The sequence below is a fragment of the Delphinus delphis genome, chromosome 4, assembly GCF_949987515.2.
Source record: "Delphinus delphis chromosome 4, mDelDel1.2, whole genome shotgun sequence".
Classification (NCBI taxonomy): Eukaryota; Metazoa; Chordata; class Mammalia; order Artiodactyla; family Delphinidae; genus Delphinus; species Delphinus delphis.
Window position 1 is genome coordinate 76134677 of NC_082686.1, and position 21486 is coordinate 76156162.

General features: G+C 36.3%; 1 protein-coding gene across 3 annotated transcripts in view; it reads left to right on the top strand.

Moving 5' to 3' along the window:
• Positions 1-7060, top strand: part of FGF12 (fibroblast growth factor 12) — a 554165-nt gene extending 547105 nt beyond the window's left edge. For all 3 annotated transcript variants that reach the window (XM_060010936.1, XM_060010935.2, XM_060010934.1), the window contains one exon: positions 5740-7060. In XM_060010936.1, the coding sequence (XP_059866919.1) occupies positions 5740-5858 (119 nt within the window). In that variant the 3' untranslated portion in view covers positions 5859-7060. The remainder of the gene's footprint in view (positions 1-5739) is intronic.
• Positions 7061-21486: the final 14426 nt, after the last annotated feature.

The window sequence follows — 21486 nt, forward strand, 5'->3', positions numbered from 1 at the left end:
ATTTAATTTTTGTGTGGTCTTTGAAATTCAGTATTTATTTTATACTTCTAGCACATCTGGATTAGGACCAGCCACATTTTAAGTGCTCAATGATCACACATGGCAAAATGGATACGGTATTAGGTAGCACAGTCCTAGGATGTTCTCATCAGATTTTCCTATCCTCTCACCAACCCTGTACCCTCAGTATATCTCAATTCTCTCTTTCACAGAACAGTCCTAAGACTAATATTGTTGACTGTTGGGGAGTTTTTGGCTCTTCCCATGCAAATAGGACATCTCTGGCTTAATAGTCACTTCTTTGTTTATAGCTTACACTCAGGGTGTTTGTTTCTGTGTGTGTGATTTTTTATAATTGTTAATTATGTTGTATAAAATATACACAACATAAAATTTACCATTTTAACCAATTTAACAGTACATTTCTCAGTCCATCTACAAATGACCCAACTTTGTTCCTTTTTATGGCTGAGTAATATTCCATTGTTTATATGTACCACATCTTCTTTATCCATTCATCTGTTGATGGACATATAGGTTGTTTCCATGTCCTGGCTATTGTAAATAATGCTGCAATGATGGACCTAGAGTCTGTCATACAGAGTGAAGTAAGTCAGAAAGAGAAAAACAAATATTTAGATTAAGACATATATGTGGAATCTAGAAAAATGGTACAGGTGAACCTATTTGCAGGGTAGGAATAGAGATGCAAGCATAGAGAACGTATGTGTGGGCACAGTAGGGGAAGGGGAGAGTGGGATAAATTGGGAGAATAGGTTTTACATTAATACACTACCGTATGTAAAATAGATAGCTAGTGGGAACCTGCGGTATAGCACAGGGAGCTCAGCTCGGTCCTCTGTGATGACCTAGATGGGTGGGATGGGGGGGAGGTCCAAGAGGAAGATGATATATGTATACTTATAGCTGATTCACTTCATTGTACAGCAGAAACTAACACAACATTGTAAAGCAATTATACTCCAATAAAAAAATAAAGAACTGCGATCTAAAAAACAAATTCTTGAGAATGTAGACAAAAGGGCAGAGGAGATAGAAAATATCACAGAGTCCAAGATATACAGAAGAAGGAGTGAGAAGATATAATACTTATCTAATTGGAATCCCAAAGGGAGAAACAATTATACTCCAATTAAGAAAAAAAAAAAAGAGTACATTTCAATGCCATTAAATACATTCCTGTGTTGTGCAGCCATTACCACCATCCATCCCCAAAACTTTTACATCTTCCCCAACTGAAATGCTGCATCCATTAAGTATTTACTCCCATCCTCCCTTCCCTCAGTGTCCAGCAACCACCATTCTACTTTCTGTCTCTATTAATGACTACTCTAGGTATGTCACATAAATGGAATCATAAAATATTTGTCCTTTTGTGCCTAGCTTATTTCACATAGCCTTAGTTCCTCAAGGTTCATCCATGTTTGTGTCAGGACTTTGTTCTTTTTTAAGGTTGAACAATATTTCATTGTATGTATATAACACATTTTGTGTATCTGTTCATTTGTTCAACCAACCAAATGTGCTCCACCTTTTGGCTATTGTAAGTAATGTTTCCTTGAACACGGGTGTACGAATACCTGTTCACATCCCTGCTTTTTTTTCTCTTGGGTGTATATCCAGAGGTGGAATTTCTGGATCATACGGTAATTCTATGCTTGATTTTTTGAGGAACTCACCATATTGTTTTTCACAGTGGCTGTCCATTTTAAATTCCTGCCAGCAATGTCCAATGGTTCCAGTTTCTCCACCTACTTGCCAACACTTGTTATTTATTTTTATAATAGGCATCCCGAATTTGTTTTCATTACCATTTTTGGATGACATTAGGAACATTTGGTAGAGGTGAAGCCAACCTGGATCTACATTAATATACAGAAATAACTTAAACATTGGTATAAGACAGTCATTTATACCATTTATTTGATGAATTGTTTTTCTGCTTTTATTAAAAACTTTTGACTAGGACCTCGAAATCCTATACTCCCATCTGGCTCTGCTACTACTCACCCTCTGACTTTAGGGAAGTTGCTTAGTTTCTTTTATGTTTCTTGCCTACTTTATTCACCTGGTTATTGTAATTATCAAATGAGGTGGTCAGTTTACAATGGCTTTGAATATCCATTTGGGCAGGTTTCGGCACTCCCCAGCCGCATCCAGGAAAATCTTCACAGTCAAATGCCAGCTCGGGTTCTCTACTACAGTCTAGTCTCTCTGTGATCATTCAGTGCCTGGGAAGAAGTCCAAGTCCCAGTTAGGGTTAAATGTAAAATTCTGTCTGTTGGTACAGTTCATTAAAAGACGATTTGCCTATAAAAAATAAATAAATGAAATGGCTTTGAAAATTCTGAAATAGATTTATTGACGGGATTAAAGGTTTATTTAAGAGGTTATGATTGTGGTTATTGTGTACATCACAGTGATTTGGGTTTACGTTTTGAGCTTATAATGCACTTTATAGAACACTTATGCCTTCTTGTTTTCTTCTTGTATTTTGTGTCATCATTTTATTATGTACCATTCATACAGAATAGCACAGTTATGGAGTGTTAATACAACTATCAAAGGAGGTTACATTCCTGAAGAGAAGTGTTTTGTCCTTTCTTTCTTTGCTTTCTAATTGGATCATGGTCTCTTAATTACAGTTTAATTCTAAAACTTGATTGAGTTTCATACCCCTTTATTTGTCAGCTTCTTAAGTTAGGTAGTATTACTGACATCTGAGAGTCTGTAAATAACAAGGAAAATTAAAGCCCAAGAAATTAAATTGAATCTATTGGTTTAATTACTCTTAATTTTCCAGCTACGATATATAAGAAGATATATTTTTCAAAACCTGGAAGTTTATTACTCCATTTAATGGAAATATTGGAAAATTAGTGATTGAGTTGTCCGAGAAGAAGAGCAAGTTGCACATTTTTCTATGACACTAGTGAGTTTTGTTCTTTTTGAAATACTGAAAAATTTTAGATGCCAGTTTGGAAAACTCTATGGGGACTTGATACTAGGATGGTCAGCAGGGTTAAGTTATTTGAAAAGCTATCTGCAATGATAATTATAATGGCAACATTTTGTGTTGTCATAACTTAAGTATTTTATGTGTAAGTGAGAAATAGCAAAAAAAAAAGATAAAAGTTAAAAACAAATGTCTTGAGTAGAATCTATGATACAAGGAAACAAAAAAGAAATTGCAACAGTAAGAAATTCAGATACAAAAACTATAAACTAGGGCTTCCCTGGTGGCGCAGTGGTTGAGAGTCTGCCTGCCGATGCAGGGTGACATGGGTTCGTGCCCCGGTCCGGGAAGATCCCACATGCCGCGGAGCGGCTGGGCCTGTGAACCATGGCCACTGAGCCTGCGCGTCCGGAGCCTGTGCTCTGCAACAGGAGAGGCCACAACAGTGAGAGGCCCGCGTACCGCAAAAACAAACAAAAAACAAAACTATAAACTATATTATTTAATGGAAATTAAAGAGTAATATTCTTCAAGTGCCTGTAAGTTGAAGTTTAAGAAATTCGCATGTCAAAATCTATTGTGTGTATTTTTAAATATTTTTTTTTCATTCTTTGAGGCTGATTTAGCAGTCAGTAGTCAGGTCTGGGGATTTTCATAACTGATAAGGTGACAGAGTAGGGAAAAACTGCTTTATGGCATCATATGAATAACTTTCCATCTGAATCACTTCATTACTTCTGAGTTCCCCTGTGCACTAACCAGTTATAAATACATGGCTATATTTTGCACATATAAACATATTTTTTAATTTGGGGGATTTTAATACTTGTGTATAACAGAAATATAGGTAAAAGACCTTAGGCTTGAGGAATTTCAAGATTTCAGTAGAATCTTAAGGATCTTCTGTCTTTTGTAAAAGAAAGGTAGAAACTTGAATTACCTACTGGCACCATCTGAAAATTACAGGATCAGTTCTTTCTAGTTTCCTCTGTATACTTTGCTAGTGAGGCCAAAGGCAGTTAGTCCTTTGAGGATATCGGAGGGACCATTCAGTGCAATAACTGAAATATTTTAAAATCTCATTTAAAAATATATATGTAGGGCTTCCCTGGTGGCACAGTGGTTGAGAGTCTGCCTGCCGATGCAGGGGACACGGGTTCGTGCCCCAGTCTCAGAGGATCCCACATGCCGTGGAGCGGCTGGGCCCGTGAGCCATGGCCGCTGAGCCTGCGTGTCCGGGGCCTGTGCTCCGCAACGGGAGAGGCCACAACAGTGAGAGGCCCGCGTATTGAAAAAAAAAAAAATATATATATATATGTATAATAATCGTGCACAATATACTTAACAAACATGTTTTATATATATTTTTTGTACTGGCCACAGTGTGGGTTTGCCAGCATCCGCATCACCTGGGCACTTATTAAAAATGCAGAATCTCAAGCCCACTATAGACCTTCTGAATCAGAGTCTTCATTTTAACAATACCCCTAGGTGATTCAGATGCACATGGACATTTAAGAAGCCCTACTACTGAGATGTTGGAAGAGACCTATCTCTTCATCACTGAACGAGTCTGAGGAGAAGCTTACTTGTATCTTAACTCTCTTAATCTAGTTTTGGATTTAGGATATACCTTCAACCAAAACAATTTATCAGTATGTTCTCTGAAATCTTTTATTCATGATGTTCATGAAGAGATCAGCTCATTCATTCTTCTTATACATCTTTGGATGCTTACTGTGTGTCCATTAGACAGAGCTAGAAAGTGGCTAAGGATGTAGACCAGGCAGTGTGGCTCCCAAATTGGTGCTCTTAACCACCATGCAACATCTGTTTTATTCATGGCCACGCTCGGGTCTCCAGTTCCAGGGCAAAGCCCATCGGCAGAAGCAATTTGATTGGAAATAACATTCAGATTACCAAGGTATTGTAGTGATTGTTCAATAGATGGGAGTACGCAACTATTTGTTCCTAAGTCAAAGATAAAAATACCTCCTGATATTTAAGTAAATATTTCATATACAGTCACATTTGTCTCACAACAGTAAAATGAATCTCTTTTAATGGACTCAATACGCTAATAGATCCTATCTTATCTTTGTGAATTGAAAAACATTTTTCTTTCTATGCAATAATCTAGCAAGAGCCACGATAATTCACAGATGACTGAGCTTTAGAGCCAGACAAAACAATAGAGATAAAAGGAAGTGTTTATACAGATGTGAACTGAAATCTCACGGTTGCATAATCACATTTCCTACTGATGAATAACTATAGATGAATACCCTGAAAGTTGGCAATAAATATTTCAATTTGATAAAACAATGTCATATTTCTTGCAGTAGGGTAAAGATTAGGATCATGTAAATAAGAATTTTTTCCCAAGATTGCAGGCTAAAGGCTAAAAAACAAAATATCTCTTTCTACCCTTTAAATGTTATACTCCCAATGTCTCCTCTAACTCTAGATGAAAATCCTATTATATAGGTTAGCAGACAGTAAAAACTTAAGCCTTATCTACACAGGAACAGAAACTACCCATGTGTTTGCCGTTCGGGAAGACTTAAAAGGTTGTGACTGATAGAACTAGAAGAGAATTATGTGTATCCATTAAATGTTTTAAGTTAAAACTCATTTTCACATAGGAAGAAGAGCTAGTGATGAGAGTGAACAATATTATGAAGTCAAAATTGAGCTGTTTATTGAGGCGAAATTTATGTCCACTATTGTAAAGAGTAATTAATGTGATTTTTGCCTTCCAGTGTGTATGTACAGAGAGCCATCACTACATGAGATTGGAGAAAAACAGGGGCGTTCGAGGAAAAGTTCCGGAACACCAACCATGAATGGAGGCAAAGTTGTGAATCAAGATTCAACATAGCTGAGAACTCTTCCCTTCGTCCCTCTCTCATCCCTTCCTTTTCTCCCCTTGCCCTTTACCCATTTCCTTCCAATAAATCCACCCAAGGAGAGGAAAATAAAATGGCAACCCAAGACCCAGTGGCTAAGATTCTGCACTCAAAATCTTTCTTTGTGTAGGATAAGAAAATTGAACCAAAGCTTGTCTGTTGCAATGTGGTAGAAAAATGCACATGCACAAAGATTAGCACACCTAAAAGCAGAGGAAAAAATAAATCAAGACTCCACAAGCATTAAAATAAACTGTGTTGTTATTAATAGAGGGCTAAATGTAATGAAAACATAACTATCATAAAGATGAAATAAAATTATTACCTTAAAGAAGAGGGTTTTGGAAAATTGAACTTACAAATCGATGTAATACCCTAAATACCTTAAACTCTGGATAATTCTCTGGTGTGTGTTTTGTTTTGAATTTGTATTTTCTTTGGACATCTGGAATTGACACATAATTACATTCTGTTTCCAGGATTTTTTTTTACCATGATATTGAACATGTCTGAATTATAGATTCTTCTATTGCCTATAAGGTATATAGCCAGAAATCATTTAACATCAAGAAAACTTTAAAATTTTATTCTTGAAATCGATATTTAAGATTGTTTCATGCAAAGGATAGCCTTATGTTGAATTTAATGCTATTAGCTGATTTCATTCCTTCCTGAAAAGACTTTCAGATTCTCCTAGGAGAATATCATGTTTTTTTCAAAGGTATTAATTCAGGGGCTCATTTTTTTTCTTTAGCCATTTAGAAAAAAATTTCAGGTTTTAAGCCTGATGTAACTTTTAGGAATTCTTTGTCATTGCCATGCCCAGGCAGTGATAAATAAGTTATGTGCTCATACCATTTTGGTCTGATTTTTTACTCTGTGGACACCTTTGAGAGTATAGGTGCATGTCTAGCTGTCTTAGAGAGTTTTATACCATCTCTTGCAGCAGGAAAGAAGGAAGAGGGGTTTTATATAAAGAAATAAATCCTAAGAAATTGGTGAAAGCAAACTGTATTTGTCTTTGTACCTTACCAGAGTTTTCTGTATGTAGCATTTTCCAAACTTCACCAAGGAATTGGGAGGCATGGCTGTGAAATTCCTAACTTACTATCTTATGAAGCCAGTGAATTGTTTGTTACTATATATCCTCATTTATAAATCTAGTTGAAAATCAGTCTGTCTCCTAGAGCATAGAATGAAACTTGTAATGTGCTGAATTTTCAAGGGGTATAGAGAAATAATACAGAATTAACAGCCATGGCTCCAACAGACAGGGTTGTGTGAGTGGCTTAAAGTAGTCCCCCCACCCCTCCCCCAAAAAAACACCTCGGTGTAAGACTAGGCAAATGCATATTTAGGAATACTAAAGTGTTAGAAAAACGTTAGGGAAGAATTGAATGGTATACAATTGCCTTGGAAAAAAGTAGATCTACTTAGTCCTACAAATCAGGAATGGTGTAGAGACATCCAAATCAAAACAAAACTAAAGAGAATGTTAAAAAATATATGTAGATTTATGGATATTATCAATGAGAAGACTTAGCATGTTACTTCTCTTATAGCTCTACCGTCCAGCATGTATTGTTCCAAATACTCCCTAAAATATATACACTTTGCAGAAACTCTAGGCCCTCACTTCAATGACCTTGCCGTTGGTTGCTGTATTCTTTCAAAGTCACTGTAGTTTCCCTCACTCTACACAATCATTATTCTTCAATAGTGGTCCGTGTCCTTCACCAAGTATTCTGTTTCTGTTATCAGGAGGTTAGCAGAAAATGAAATGGAGGAATTTGTCTAACTGGTTGCAAAGAATAAAAGTTATGCATCTAGGCAAGGATTTTGAACACACATTTTCGAGAGATATTTGTTTAACCAAAATACTTGGAACGTAACACACATTTAAATTAAAGAGAAAAAAGGAATGTTACTCTTCTAGGAAAAGAATGCCCTTGTCAAAAGAAATACAGAAATACAAATCTGGTTGTATTTCTCCTTGTCACTCTTGATTCAACTTGATTATAAATGCACCTGTCACTTCCAGGACCAAACAAATCCCAAGCACAAAGCTTTATTTTCTTTGAAAAAATTAAAAAGAGGCTTCTACAAAATGGGTCACAGGCTCATTTAGCATAAAATGATTTGTGCTTTTTGGTCATATACACATACACACATATACATAGGCATCACAAGCTCACAAGTAACACAACTGACAGTTTCTCAAAGTGTTATCAATTATACTGATGATTTCACGACAATATATCTTATCTAGTTAAATATTATGGAAAATATGGTAGAGAAATGAATTTCCAACAAAATTCTTCCCTTTTTTTTCAATGGTTGTTCGTTTTTTAGCATCTAGACTCACATCTGTCTCCTTCGTGATAACACTGAAGAAACATTTCTAACTACCCAATTTGTATATTGTTTTTCTCCATATCATTTAAGCAAATGTTCACCACAATAAAATGTTTTGGAAACTTACTGTCAGAGAATAAATTGGAAACCTCGTATTTTTTTACACATTAACCTGACAAAAACTATGGTTTAGAACACAGGGTGAACATTTGCCTAACTGCTGCTTACTTTTTAAGTACATAAAACCTTTCATAGAAAAAGTCAGTATCTACTGTCTAGGTTTTTAAAATATTACCATATATACACATATAATTATCCTATTTCCTCCAAAAATATGAGCCAGTTTAAATAGTTTGTTTTCAGGTTTACTCCAAGTAAAATAATTCTTAACTTTGATTTTCATCATTCCAATTTCTGGGTCTCAATTCACCCATCACTTATTCTCCTATAAGTAAAATAAGCCTGTTTTTCTTAAATGCATTGGGATAGTCTCAGGAAAATTATAACTTTTAGTAAAGCTTTGTAATTGGCTATGTAAATATAAGTTAAAATATGTTTATTCTAAGAGTCCTTATTGTAACATGTTTCAAAATCAGTGGACTTAAGAATGAAAACAAAACTGAGAATCTCACAAAATAATTTTCTGGTCAATATACCTTACTCGATGTTTAAGCTAGAAGTCAGAGGTATAGAAACAAAATGGTGCTGAAGTTCCATTTGCTAATTCAGAGATTTTGTGCTTCAGGAAACTGGAGGACAACAAGCCAACCTATTCTTGATCACAGTAATAGTTTGGGTTTGGAATTTTACATATGAATTTCATACCACGTTTTTAGTCATTATGGATCAGCACAATAAAAAGACATCAATTTGTTGCAAACGATGATGCTTTATGGGCCTCATTCTAATCCAGATAGCTTGTAAAAGAGTTGTTCTATTTAAGAAAATGACAGTGCCATTGATAGGTATTGTATATAGGTTGGTGGTCCCGTGATGCCACTAGCAAGACATGAGGGTATCAAGACAAAAGTAAAGTGTGAAGACTGTCTCTTTGTGTATTGAAAAGCTTGAAGGTCCTAATTTGGGACCACTAATTCCCTGGCGGAGAAGCATGACTACATCAACAGTAATTGTTTTAAAACATGGACCCAGAAATAGCAAATCTACTATTCCGCCTTCATGGCTTTGTCTATAAGGCTGTGCTCTGAGGTCTTCCATGATGTTGCTCGACTTCATCTGCACCAGGTGAAGCACATTCAAGCATACAAATCCCCTGCTCATTTTAATATCATAAAGAGCTGAGATTATTTCTCTGTCATAAAATTGTAAATAGCATTTTTTAAAATCAGAGTCACATTGAAAACAGTGGATTGTTCTACAAATATATGTGTATATATACATATGCTTCTGAAATAGGATATATTATATAGGGTTTTTATTTGATTTGTGGTCTTTCGTCCTAGGTAATCAAAGCTTAAAGAGATTTGAAGGCAAAACTTTATATATAAATGTATATTTCTAATGATAGTATAAATTGTCACTTTATAATAAAAAAAGAAACAGGTGGGAACAATAATCAAAACACATGCTCCTTCAGAATGCTAGTGATTCTGAATCCCCTCTTTGACGCAGAGGTGGCTATTTTTTATTCCTAAAAAGCTATGTTAAAGAGCTGTACTTCCTGATACAGATTCCCTGATAAGTCATGCCACATTGAAAATTTGTAGTTGAAAGCAAGAAAAAAAAAAGCTAAATGCAGCTATTTTTCAGGACTTTTTTCTGGAACCCAAGTTAAAACTTCAATATTTAAAATCTAAATTAAGTGAAAATAGCTAATGTTCAGGGATGATATACTGAGCTTCAGTAACAAACAGAAGCAAAAATATATTTAACATTATGATAATAACATTAAGATAATGTCATAGTAGCAATTGCATCATTAGATGTTTTATTAGTTGGACAGAATTAGTTGGTTTCTTTGTCTTTGCTCCGAACACAACCTAAAGACAGTGGCATTAATTTTATTTTTGTTCAAAAGTCCAAAATATACTCCCACAAATAGAACTGGTTTTAGCTCCATTACAAGGTTAAATGTTACAATCTTAAGAAATTATTGAGCCCGAATTGTTTAATAAACGCATTGTGTGAGAAACTGAACAAATTAATGTTTTGTTTTTACATTAAAGCACAGATTATTCAAAACATTGTTTTTTTGAGATCAGATTTGTAAAATGTTTATACATCACAACGTTCCTAAGGCAAAAAGCGATTAAAATCTTGAGATGCTCATGCATGCAGAGAAAATACTTGCACTTTTTTTTTAAACATTAAATTTCTTTGGGAGTCTCTTTCCTTTTTAAAATGTATTTAACATATAATGTGTCAAAGAAAAAGTGCTGTGTCTCATAAAAAGAAGATCTAAACTGGATTTATGGATGGGGAATGAGTCAAAATTTTTATTGAACACTGAGGTCAAAAGTAAAAATTACTTCCTAATTATGAAGCTACCTGTGGTAAACCTAATAACTTGCTTTTTGAGAATTAAGAACAAGAAGACATTCATTTGTTCATAATTTACTAACTAGTCACTTCCTTGAGTTTAGGGATCATAAACTAAATTATGCTCTCAAAAAAATCCAAGAAGGCTAGACACATAAATAACGTAATATCCAAAGGTAAGTGCTACCATAGGTGTGTTACTAAGATTTAATAGACAACTGATGATGCAACAATCAATCCTAGATGAAAGAAAGGGATTGAAAAGCAGATAGATATTTACTGAGTAATGAAAAAACAACAAAGGGTCCCTCCAGTAGAGGAAATAATTTGAAGAAAAGTTGTGGAGAAATGAAAAATACTATTGATACTTACCTGGGAAATACTTGTGAATGAAACAAGGAATGAGTGTTCAGAGGAGGAGGTGGGGGGAAAAAACTGAGTTGAGATTTAATAAAAAGTAAATGTTATTCAAAGTTTTGTCACTGCACTGCTTGGATGGGTTTGAGCCTCTGTGTCTGTTAGGATGCTTCTGTTTGCTCATATCAGAATCCCCCAAACCAAAGCAGCCCTTCATCGTCTAGAGGTTCCCAGGAACATCACCATGGAGACTTAATTTGTCTGTAGTTCTCTCAGCTCTACCCACTCCATGTTTAATAACTTCCCTCTTGGATTTCGGAATTCTTTTACAAGTTGCAAAACTTCACATATTTATATCATCTAGTCTCTTACAATTGCCCAGAAAACATCTCCTCAAATCTCCTTGGCCCAGTTTGGGTCATGTGGCCATACAACAAACCACCGTGGCCAGGGGTTTGAGATGTGTTGACTGCTTTAAATCAACCAGGGCCTTTTCTTAGACTTCTAGGTTGGATGTGCTTCCCCAAAGATACAGGTCTGCATAGATGAGAAGTGACTATTTGAGTGAAATTCAGAGTCTATTTAGCAAGAGGAAATGGAAATGCATGCTGAGTAGCAAAAAAGGCAATTTTCCATTATCTGTTAATGAATGTATTTCCTATCACAGCTCATTGGATATTCTAAAAATTGGCAGAGAAATGCAAATACTGATAAATTAAAGCTATAGCCATAAACCACGGGGGACAGACAAAGGCACTGAAGCTTCATTTCCCGAAGCATTATTAAATGTCTTCTATGCAAAAGGCACTGTGTGGGTCACTGAGGAAGATATAAAGAGCTGCAATTTTAAAGAAAAGTGATGCACTGGGTAATAACTCAATACACCTGGTATGTCCAATGCTTTTAAATGACTGTCAGAGGACTAGAAAAAGCAGCTTCCTATTCTAAACCAGAGGTCTATGTCATATCTACTTTTTGGTACCTAGGATTAGGCCATTACAAAATTCATCTCAAAATAGCTTTCAATAGTCAGTCCAGGTCCTAAATTCAGGGCTATTTGGTACTTCAGAATCACCTGGGATAGCCATACATAGCATTCTTGAATTTTCTCTACAGATTATAGTGTATGTTTGAACACTTTGAATGATGGTTAAATATATTAATCTCTCAAGCAGCCTATTCCATTTGGGAGCAGTACTGGTGGTGTAAAATTCTTTCTTATATGAAGTAACTTGTTCTGTAGCATCTACCATTGTTTTAAATTTCACTCTCCAGGGCTAATCAATGTCAATTCAACCCTCTACCTACAAGAAAGTCCTACAGATATTTGAAGATCATTTTATTTCTTTATCATTCTTCAAGTATTCTCTACTCATGTGAAAGATTTGCAGAGATTTGTTTCTGTACCATTCTGTTTTATTCAGAACAAATTTTATTAATTTGTAATGCATAATCCAACATGGTATTCCTTATATAATCTAACTGGTCAAGACATTCCCTCATTCTTGATATTGTAACAATAGTACATTAAGATTGCATTTGTTTTTTGATGACCTCATCAAAAAAATTTTAACATTCCAGTTCATTTCTATCAAAACACCTAAATATTTTTTTCACCTTTTCATCTTTATGACAAATTGAGATGGAAGTTTGTTAATAGACTAAGAATAATTCTAATCTGGTCAAGTCTTTGAGAAGCATAAACTCCAAATATACAAGCTCAGCATTGTCCAGATATACTACAAAATTTCCATTCAATGATTAAGCATGGATCCTCTACTTAATTTTGTGTGATTATACCTAACTTTGTGTGATCAGGTCAGTCTGTTTTCAGGAATTAACCACAATGCACTTCATCTTCTCACCTCACCTGGGGCAAAGTTTTAGAGCTGATCATTCTGATGGAAAATCTTATCTTAGGAAATATGTGCTATTATAGAAGATACATGGTTTGGCTCTATTTTAAATTCTCTCTCCTTTTTAGTCTCCATTAATTTCATTATCTATCTCTCCAATAATTACATTAATTAGACTTATCAGAATCAGTTTCTCATTTATCTCATTATGTTATTCTGAAAGTTAAATCTTTACTTATTTGTTTCAATAATAATTTCCAGATTCTTCGAATTTCTATTTAAAGTTTTCTTCCCTAAGTCAACTTGCAGTGTTCTGGTGCACACTCTAAAAACTTTCTAAGCTGATAAATCTCTGAAGCTTTAAGAACCTGAGAGTGCTTTTTGTTTGCCTTTGCCTAGGAAGGACAATTGGGTGTGCATCAAATCTTTGGTTTACCTTCTTCCGTAAAATTCTCCTGATTTTCCATCAACATCCAGCTTTGTTTTTTGCAGAGGAGATAATCTACTCTATTTGAAAGCAACATGAATTCTCTGAGCATGAGCTTTCACAATTATTTTTCTTGGGAATTTAAAATATTATTGGTATTGTTATTTTTCTAACACTTTTTGACAAGCTTATCTAGAAGATAATATATCTTAATCACTATGCAATGTCTCTTACAATTATACTCATGTATTAGCCTTGTCATTCCATTGCAATTTGTTGTCCTCAAAAATATGTCCCTGACCCAGAGAAACACACACAAACACAAGGACAGAGTAAGAGGAGGTCTTTAATGTATGAATCACATGTCAGCCAGTCGATGCTTTAGCTTGTCTCTATCGACCACATTTTTATCCCTTGCATCATCATTTTCCTCCTTCTATCCATTTCCAGATTATCTTACCACTTGGATGACTGACTTAGCTCTGAACTAGTTTACTTCTTTAAAAAATTAAATAACTGATATAACCCCCTAGGACAGTATTTGCCACATAGTAAGTCTTTAATCAATTTATTATTATTATTAGCTACGTGGCGTGCAGGATCTTAGTTCCCTACCAGGGATCGAACCCGTGCCCCCTGCAGTGCAAGCGTGGAGTCTTAACCACTGGATGGCCAGGGAGGTCCCATAGTTTACATTTTTTTCACTAAGTTTTTGAGTACTTATTTTTTTTGGTCAGGTAACCCTGGAATGCACTATCGCAGATTCTGCTGGCTCAGCATATCTGGTTAAATAGGAGAACGGCCAACACAATACCCTTGTTTAATGGTCTTCCTGAGGTACAACCCACTCACTATTATCAGATAGCCTGCACTGGCACATCTCAGCACACATGCAAACTAAGCATGAAATTATGGACTAGAATGATCTTGACCTGCTTGACTAACCTGCTCTCCAACTTAAAGCCTTGAACTATTTCTGACCTGGCTGGGAAAAAAAAAGACTGTTGTCTGTTAGAATACAGACAATGCAATTGTCTGAGGACTTGCAGGTGGCTATACACTTCTCTGATGCACAATATGTAGTTATCTGGAACTTGGTTCTACAAGCAGGAACTCCAGTGGTTAGTTCTACCCTCTTCCTGCCTCCCCAACCACTGTCTCTACAACTAGACCTAAGTTCTGGTCAAATGTGTGTATCTGGCTTCCAGGTGAAGGAGTCCAACAATTAAATCGTCAATCAGACCACAGAAAGTGATTTAATTTTCAGGACTTTTCCATCTATTTAAAGGAATGAAGGGACCTATTCAGTTTCTATTATAGGACCTCTTCAGTGGTTCTTTAATCCTGGTTGCATATTAGAATTATCTAGGCTCACCACCCCTCAAAATCCAATTGCAATTGGTTTGGTGAGAAGACAGGTGATTCTCATCTGTAGGGGTTGCAAACCACTCTACTCAATAAACTCCTAAACAAAAATAACTAATACTTATTAAGTGCCTATTCAAGGCTGGATGAATCTGGATTTCTAGACAACTTGTAAGTTGTAAATATCTATGAGGGTTATGAGCAGAAGACGCCCTTTCTGATGAGGCTTAGACAATTTGAAATGCAGATGATACTAGATGCCAAGCCACTGCTATGTCCCTGCCATATTCTGGCACTGCCTAATCTCCCAGAGAGAGTGTTGTGATATATTTAGAGATTTCTTGATAAGGAACTTGGCCTTATATTAAATACTTGTCTATGTATCTGGAGTTGATTCAAAGACAATTAGTTCTGTCTGAGTCCAGAGAGATGCTTATTTAAACAGCCCCATTTAATGGGTGCTCACTTTCTACACAAGATACTTGGATCTAGGTGAGGTCAGTAAGTGTGGCTGCTGTCTTGAAATAGTAGCCCCAAGGACGTCAAGGACATCCATAAAATATCTGGACCTTTATAGAAAAATGGCTTTCCTTGCCTCTCCAATGCCATTTTATTTACGGCAAACATCCTAAGACAGGCTTCGCCGTTACTTGGAAAGAAGTTCACTTTTCTCTGACAGTGCAGTCCTAGCTATGAGATATCTTTTAGTGTTCTGCTCTGGATCAGACCATCAATTCCCAGGACAGAATTAAGTTATAATAGCTTTTTCCATGCTTTCACTCAGAGCACTCTGTCCCCTGAAAAAAAAATTGTCACCCCTGATATTTTGTTCTCTGCCCAGCACTACACTCTAGAAACCAAGTAAGAGGTAACATGTGACTCTTCCTATACTACATGTACACTGACTGACCCTGACACAAGAAAAAGAGTTCTCTGTATCAGTTAAAGAAAGCCAAGTAATTCAGTGGTGTTTGTTTCTGTTTGTCACTACGTAGCCCATCTACCCTGTATTTCATTTGTCCTTGCCCTTATCTTTTCCATCAGAAACACAGCTTGTCTGATTCTTCCAGCTCTGTTTTTCTTTCTCAAGATTGCTTTGGCTATTTGGGGTCTTTTCAAAATATACTACAAAGCCACAGTAATCAAGACAGTATGGTACTGGCACAAAAACAGAAATATAGATCAATGGTACAGGATAGAAAGCCCAGAGATAGACCCACACACCTATGGTCACCTAATTTATGACAAAGGAGACAAGAACATACAATGGAGAAAAGACAGCCTCTTCAATAAATGGTGCTGGGAAAACTGGACAGCTACATGTGAAAGAATGAACTTAGAACACTCCCTAACACCATACACAAAAATGAACTCCAGATGGATTAAAGACCTAAATGTAAGACCAGACACTATAAAACTTAGAGGGAAACATAGGAAGAACACTCTTTGACATAAATCACAGCAAGATCTTTTTTGACCCACCACCTAGAGTAATGGAAATAAAAACAAAAATAAACAAATGGGGCCTAATTAACCTTAAAAGCTTTGCACAGCAATGGAAACCATAAACAAGAGAAAAAGACAACCCTCAGAATGGGAGAAAATGTTTGCAAACAAAGCAATGGACAAAGGATTAATCTCCAAAATATACAAACAGCTCATGGAGCTCAATATCAAAAAAACAAAAAACCCAACCAAAAAATGGTCAGAAGACATAAATAGACATCTCTCCAAGGAGGACATACAGATGGCCAAGGGGCACATGAAAGGATGTTCAACATTACTAATTATTAGATAAATGTAAATTAAAACTACAATGAGGTATCATCTCACACTGGTCAGAATGGCTATCATCAAAAAATCTATAAATAATAAATGCTAGAGAGGTAGTGGAGAAAAGGGAACCCTCTTTCACTTTTGGTGGGAATGTAAATTGATACATCCACTGTGGAGAACAATATGGATGTTCCTTAAAAAAACAAAAATAGAACTATCATATGGCCCAGCAATCCCACTACTGGGCATATACCCTGAGAAAACCATAATTCAAAAAAGAGTCATGTACCATAATGTTCATTGCAGCTCTATTTACAATAGCCAGGACATGGAAGCAACCTAAGTGTCCATCGACAGAGGAATGGATAAAGAAAATGTGGTACATATAAACAATGGAATATTACTCAGCCATAAAAAAAGAACAAAATAATGCCATTTGCAGCAACATGGATGGAATTAGAGATTGTCATACTGAGTGAAGTAAGTCAGACAGAGAAATAAAAATATAATATGATATCGTTTATATGTGGAATCTAAAAAAAAGGGTACAAAAGAACTTATTTACAAAACAGAAGTAGAGTCATGGATATAGAAAACAAACTTATGGTTACCAGGGGATAAGGGAGGGGAGAGATAAACTGAGGGATTGGGACTGACATCCTAAATGCCCATTGACAGATGAATGGATAAAAAAGATGTGATACATATATACAATGGAATATTACTCAGCCATAAAAAGGAACAAAATTGGATCATTTGTAGAGATGTAGATGGACCTAGAGTCTGTCATACAGAGTGAAGTAAGCCAGAAAGAGAAAAACAAATACCGCATATTAACGCATATATGTGAAATCTAGAAAAATTGTACAGAGGAACCTATTTCTAGAGCAGGAATAGAGACACATACATAGAGAATGGACATGTGGACACAGGGGGTAAGGGGAGGGTGGGATGAATTGGGAGATTAGGATTGACATATATACACTACCATGCATAAAATAGATAGCTAGTGGGAACCTGCTATAAAGCACGGGAAGCTCAGCTCTGTGCTCTGTGATGACCTAGATGGGTGGGATAGGGAGTGAGGTGGGAGGGAGGTCCAAGAGGGAGGGGATATATATATATATACATATAGCTGATTCGCTCCATTGTACAGCAGAAACTAACATAACATTGTAAAGCAATTATACTCCAGTAAAAAAAAAAAAAAAAAGAAACACAGCTTGTCAAGGCTCATAAGCCCCCTTGACTGTACCCCAGTGATGAGAAAAGGAGAGTTAGAAATTCACATCAGGTTGTCCTGAGTTCCAGTACTTAGAACCTGCTGAATGCTAGGAGTGCATATCAAAAGAATCTACCTGCGAACCAGCTCACTTTCCCTGCCCGTGCCAGAGTGCCAGCCAACTTTTTTCAGGAAAAGCCTGGGGAAACTTGGTCCTTTATTATCAACAGAAGGAGACTGGAAACTGGGTCAGACCTAGTATGATCACTATAAAGCTTAATGCCAGTTCATCCTTCTTGGACTCTCTCCTAGTATGGTGATTGGTTTTTCCAGTGGATCTCCAAGTAACAAACTCCCCTGGCTCAGGCTCAGGCTCAGGACCCCCATTCCAGTGAGCTCTGAATTTAGTGCTGACAGGATACAGCCTAGTTGTCTCCATTCTCTCTTTCTCTCTCTCTTAATCTCAGCAGTATCCTAGAGGGCTGGAATACAGTATTTGGTAAAGTAGTAGGTGATGATACCTAGAAAGTTAGAAAAACTCTCATCTAAATCTGATTGCTGTAGGACCTTGTACAAGTTAATTCCCCTCTATATCTGTTTCCTCATTGTAAAATGGAGATAGTTTGCAGAGCAGGGATTAACTTGATTGTCTAATATTTCTTATCTATCCTGAAAATCTGTGTCTCTTGTAAGTATGTTTTGACCATTTGAATTTAATGTAATTACTGATATGTTTGGATTTCGGTTTACTATTTTATTATTTGCTTTCTGTTTGTTTCCTCTGTTTTGCATTTTGGTTTTCCCTTTTCTGACTTCTTTTGGACTCTTTGGTGGTTTCTCTAGGGATTACAATATAAATATTATAACTTATTACAGTTTATTTGCAATTAATATTTTACCACTTTGCATGGAATATAGAAACCTTACCACCACAGAGATTCCTTTAGCCTCTCCCTTTATATTATGGTTTTCTACATATACCAAAATCCCTATCAGACAACATTATAATTTCTGTTTACAACTCACAAACATATTTTAAAGAATGCAAGAATAGAATAATCATTTTGGGTACACTTACCCAAATGTTTGCCATTTTGTTGTTCTTTCTTAATTTCTAATGTTCTGGATTTCCTTCTGATATTATTTCCCTTCAGTCTAAAGAACTTCCTTTAACAATGTATTTAGAGCAGGTCTGCTGGCAATGGATTCCCTAGTTTTCCTTCATCTGAAAGTGTTTTTTATTTCATCTGTATTCCTGAAGCATATGTTCATTGGATATAGCATTTTGGGTTGACAGTTATTTTCTTTAAAGCTGTAATGTCACTACTTTCTGGCCTCTATGGTTGTTCTCCTATTGAGAATGCATCATTTTTCTCTGGGTGTTTTTAGGATTTTTTTTCTTTCTCTTTAATTTTTTAACAGTTTGATTATGATATGACTGGAAGTGAATTTGTTTGTGTTTATCCTATTTGGAATTCACTGAGCTTCTTGAATCTGCAGGTATAGTTCTTTTGTCAAATTTGGGACATTTTCAGCCATTATTTCTTCAAATACTTTTCCTGCACTACACTTTTTCTCTTCTCCTCCTGAGGCTCCAATGACATAAATGCTGGATTTTTTTGTTATGATCCCACAGATCTCTAAGGCTCTTTTTACTTTTCCAATCATTTTTTTTTTCCTCTCTCTCTCTCTCTCTGATGTTCAGATTGAATCACTTTTATTGGTTTTTCCTCAAGCTCATTGATTATTTCCTCTGTCACCTCTATTCTGCTACTGAGCTGGCCAGTGCAGGTTTTGTTTTTGTTTATGGTTACTCTGTTTATAAGTCTAAAATTTCCATTTGGTTCTTGTTTATATCATCTATTTATTTGGCATGATTTCTATTTTTCCTTTTGTTTCAAGAATCAGATAATTCCAACATCTTTGTCACCTCACCAATGGTATTTTGATTGTCTTTTCCCATGCAAGTTGAGATTTTCCTGGTAGTTCATATGCCAAGTAATTTTTAAATTGAATCTTGGACGTTTTGAATATTATATCATATATGAGACTTGGGTCTACTTTCAATCCTATGGAGAATACTGACGTCGTTTTTATAGGTAGTCAGACTGATTAGATTTAGACCTGAAGTTTCAACAGCTTCCTGATTCCAATACACTTTTCAAAACATTCACATGCTCTTTGGATCTGCCCAGTGTATATGCCACTTAGTGGCCAGTCTTGGACATGAACAGTGGTGTATCTGTTCAGTTCGCAAAGTCTTTTGTATGCTAAATAGTATCAGATCCATGTGTGCACAGTTTGGGAATGAGTCCAATGCTTATAAACAATTATTTGGGATTGATTTCCTGAGTTCCTTCCTCTCCATAACATCTCCATACTTTCTGGTTCTTTGGGACTCTGGTATTTCATCCTTCATTTAGATAGCTGGGATTTTAGTTATCTTGCTCTGCAGTGCACTTCTGAAGTATGCCCACCTCTCCAGTTAAACAATGGAAGGACACACAAGACAAAAATCAACAATGGTTGGTCCCACTTTTTTTTTTTTTTTTTTTTTTTTTGCGGTACGCGGGCCTCTCACTGCTGTGGCCTCTCCCGTCGCGGAGCGCAGGCTCCGGACGCGCAGGCTCAGCGGCCATGGCTCACGGGCCCAGCCGCTCCGCGGCACGCGGGATCCTCCCGGACCGGGGAACGAACCTGTGTCCCCCGCATCGGCAGGCAGACCCTCAACCACTGCGCCACCAGGGAAGCCCCCGGTCCCACTTTTTTGGAACTACAGCTCCTCTGCTGAAGGTAGAGGAAGACTCTCCCACTCAGAGATTTGGGTTCTGTGGGCTCCCATTATACCACGTGATTGTTTAGGAACTGGGCCTTGGTAGAACAGAAAAAAGAGAGAAGACTTCAACGGGGTGTTTCCATACTCTCTCTAAAAATGTGTATTCCCTTTCCCGCTCCTTGAGCCAGTACTATAGGGCTTCTCCTGAGCTCTCTCTGTCTATTCCTTTGTGCCCACTGCAGTGTTGGTTGAGGGATACTGGAGAAAAAAAATGGTAAAGTCACCACCGATTCATCAGTAAATCAGAGACATCGTCTCCAATTTGCCTACTATTTTTCAGAGTCCTCAAAGAGCTGTTCTATGCATCCTGTCCAGGTTTTATTCAATACAAAACACAAAGTGACTGGTACTTAACTCCATTATATCTAGACTGGACCCCTGATATTCTTAAAAACTCCAAAAATTTAATGATGCTTATTTATATGTGAATTATCTCATCTCATCAGTTTACTGAAAGTCTTCCCCTTTCCCCTCAAAGTCCATGCACCAAATAAAAGTGTAAAATCCAGGAGAAATGAAAATCAAAGATTAAATATTTCAATACTCTACCAATCCTGTATGATTTGAAGAAGAATGAAATGTCCCCATCCAACCCATTTGCTACCTGAATATAAAATGTGATATTGTATGACTTTCAAAATATGATTTTTGAAATAATATTTTTAAAAGTAAGAAGATAGCTAATTTCAGTCTTTCTGTTTAGCCCACTGATTCGGGTTTAGTAATTTGGAGGAAAAATGGTTTTTAATTCAACATTTTTAAAGATCATCATAGGGCCCTCCTACAAGCTGTTGGAGGCTTAGTGCTTCGAAAGAAATATAAGAGCTGGCCACCTATAGAAAATGCATAGAGTCAAACATCTGGCCGCCTTTTCTCCAGCAAAATATACAGTGTGGCTTAGAGTAAG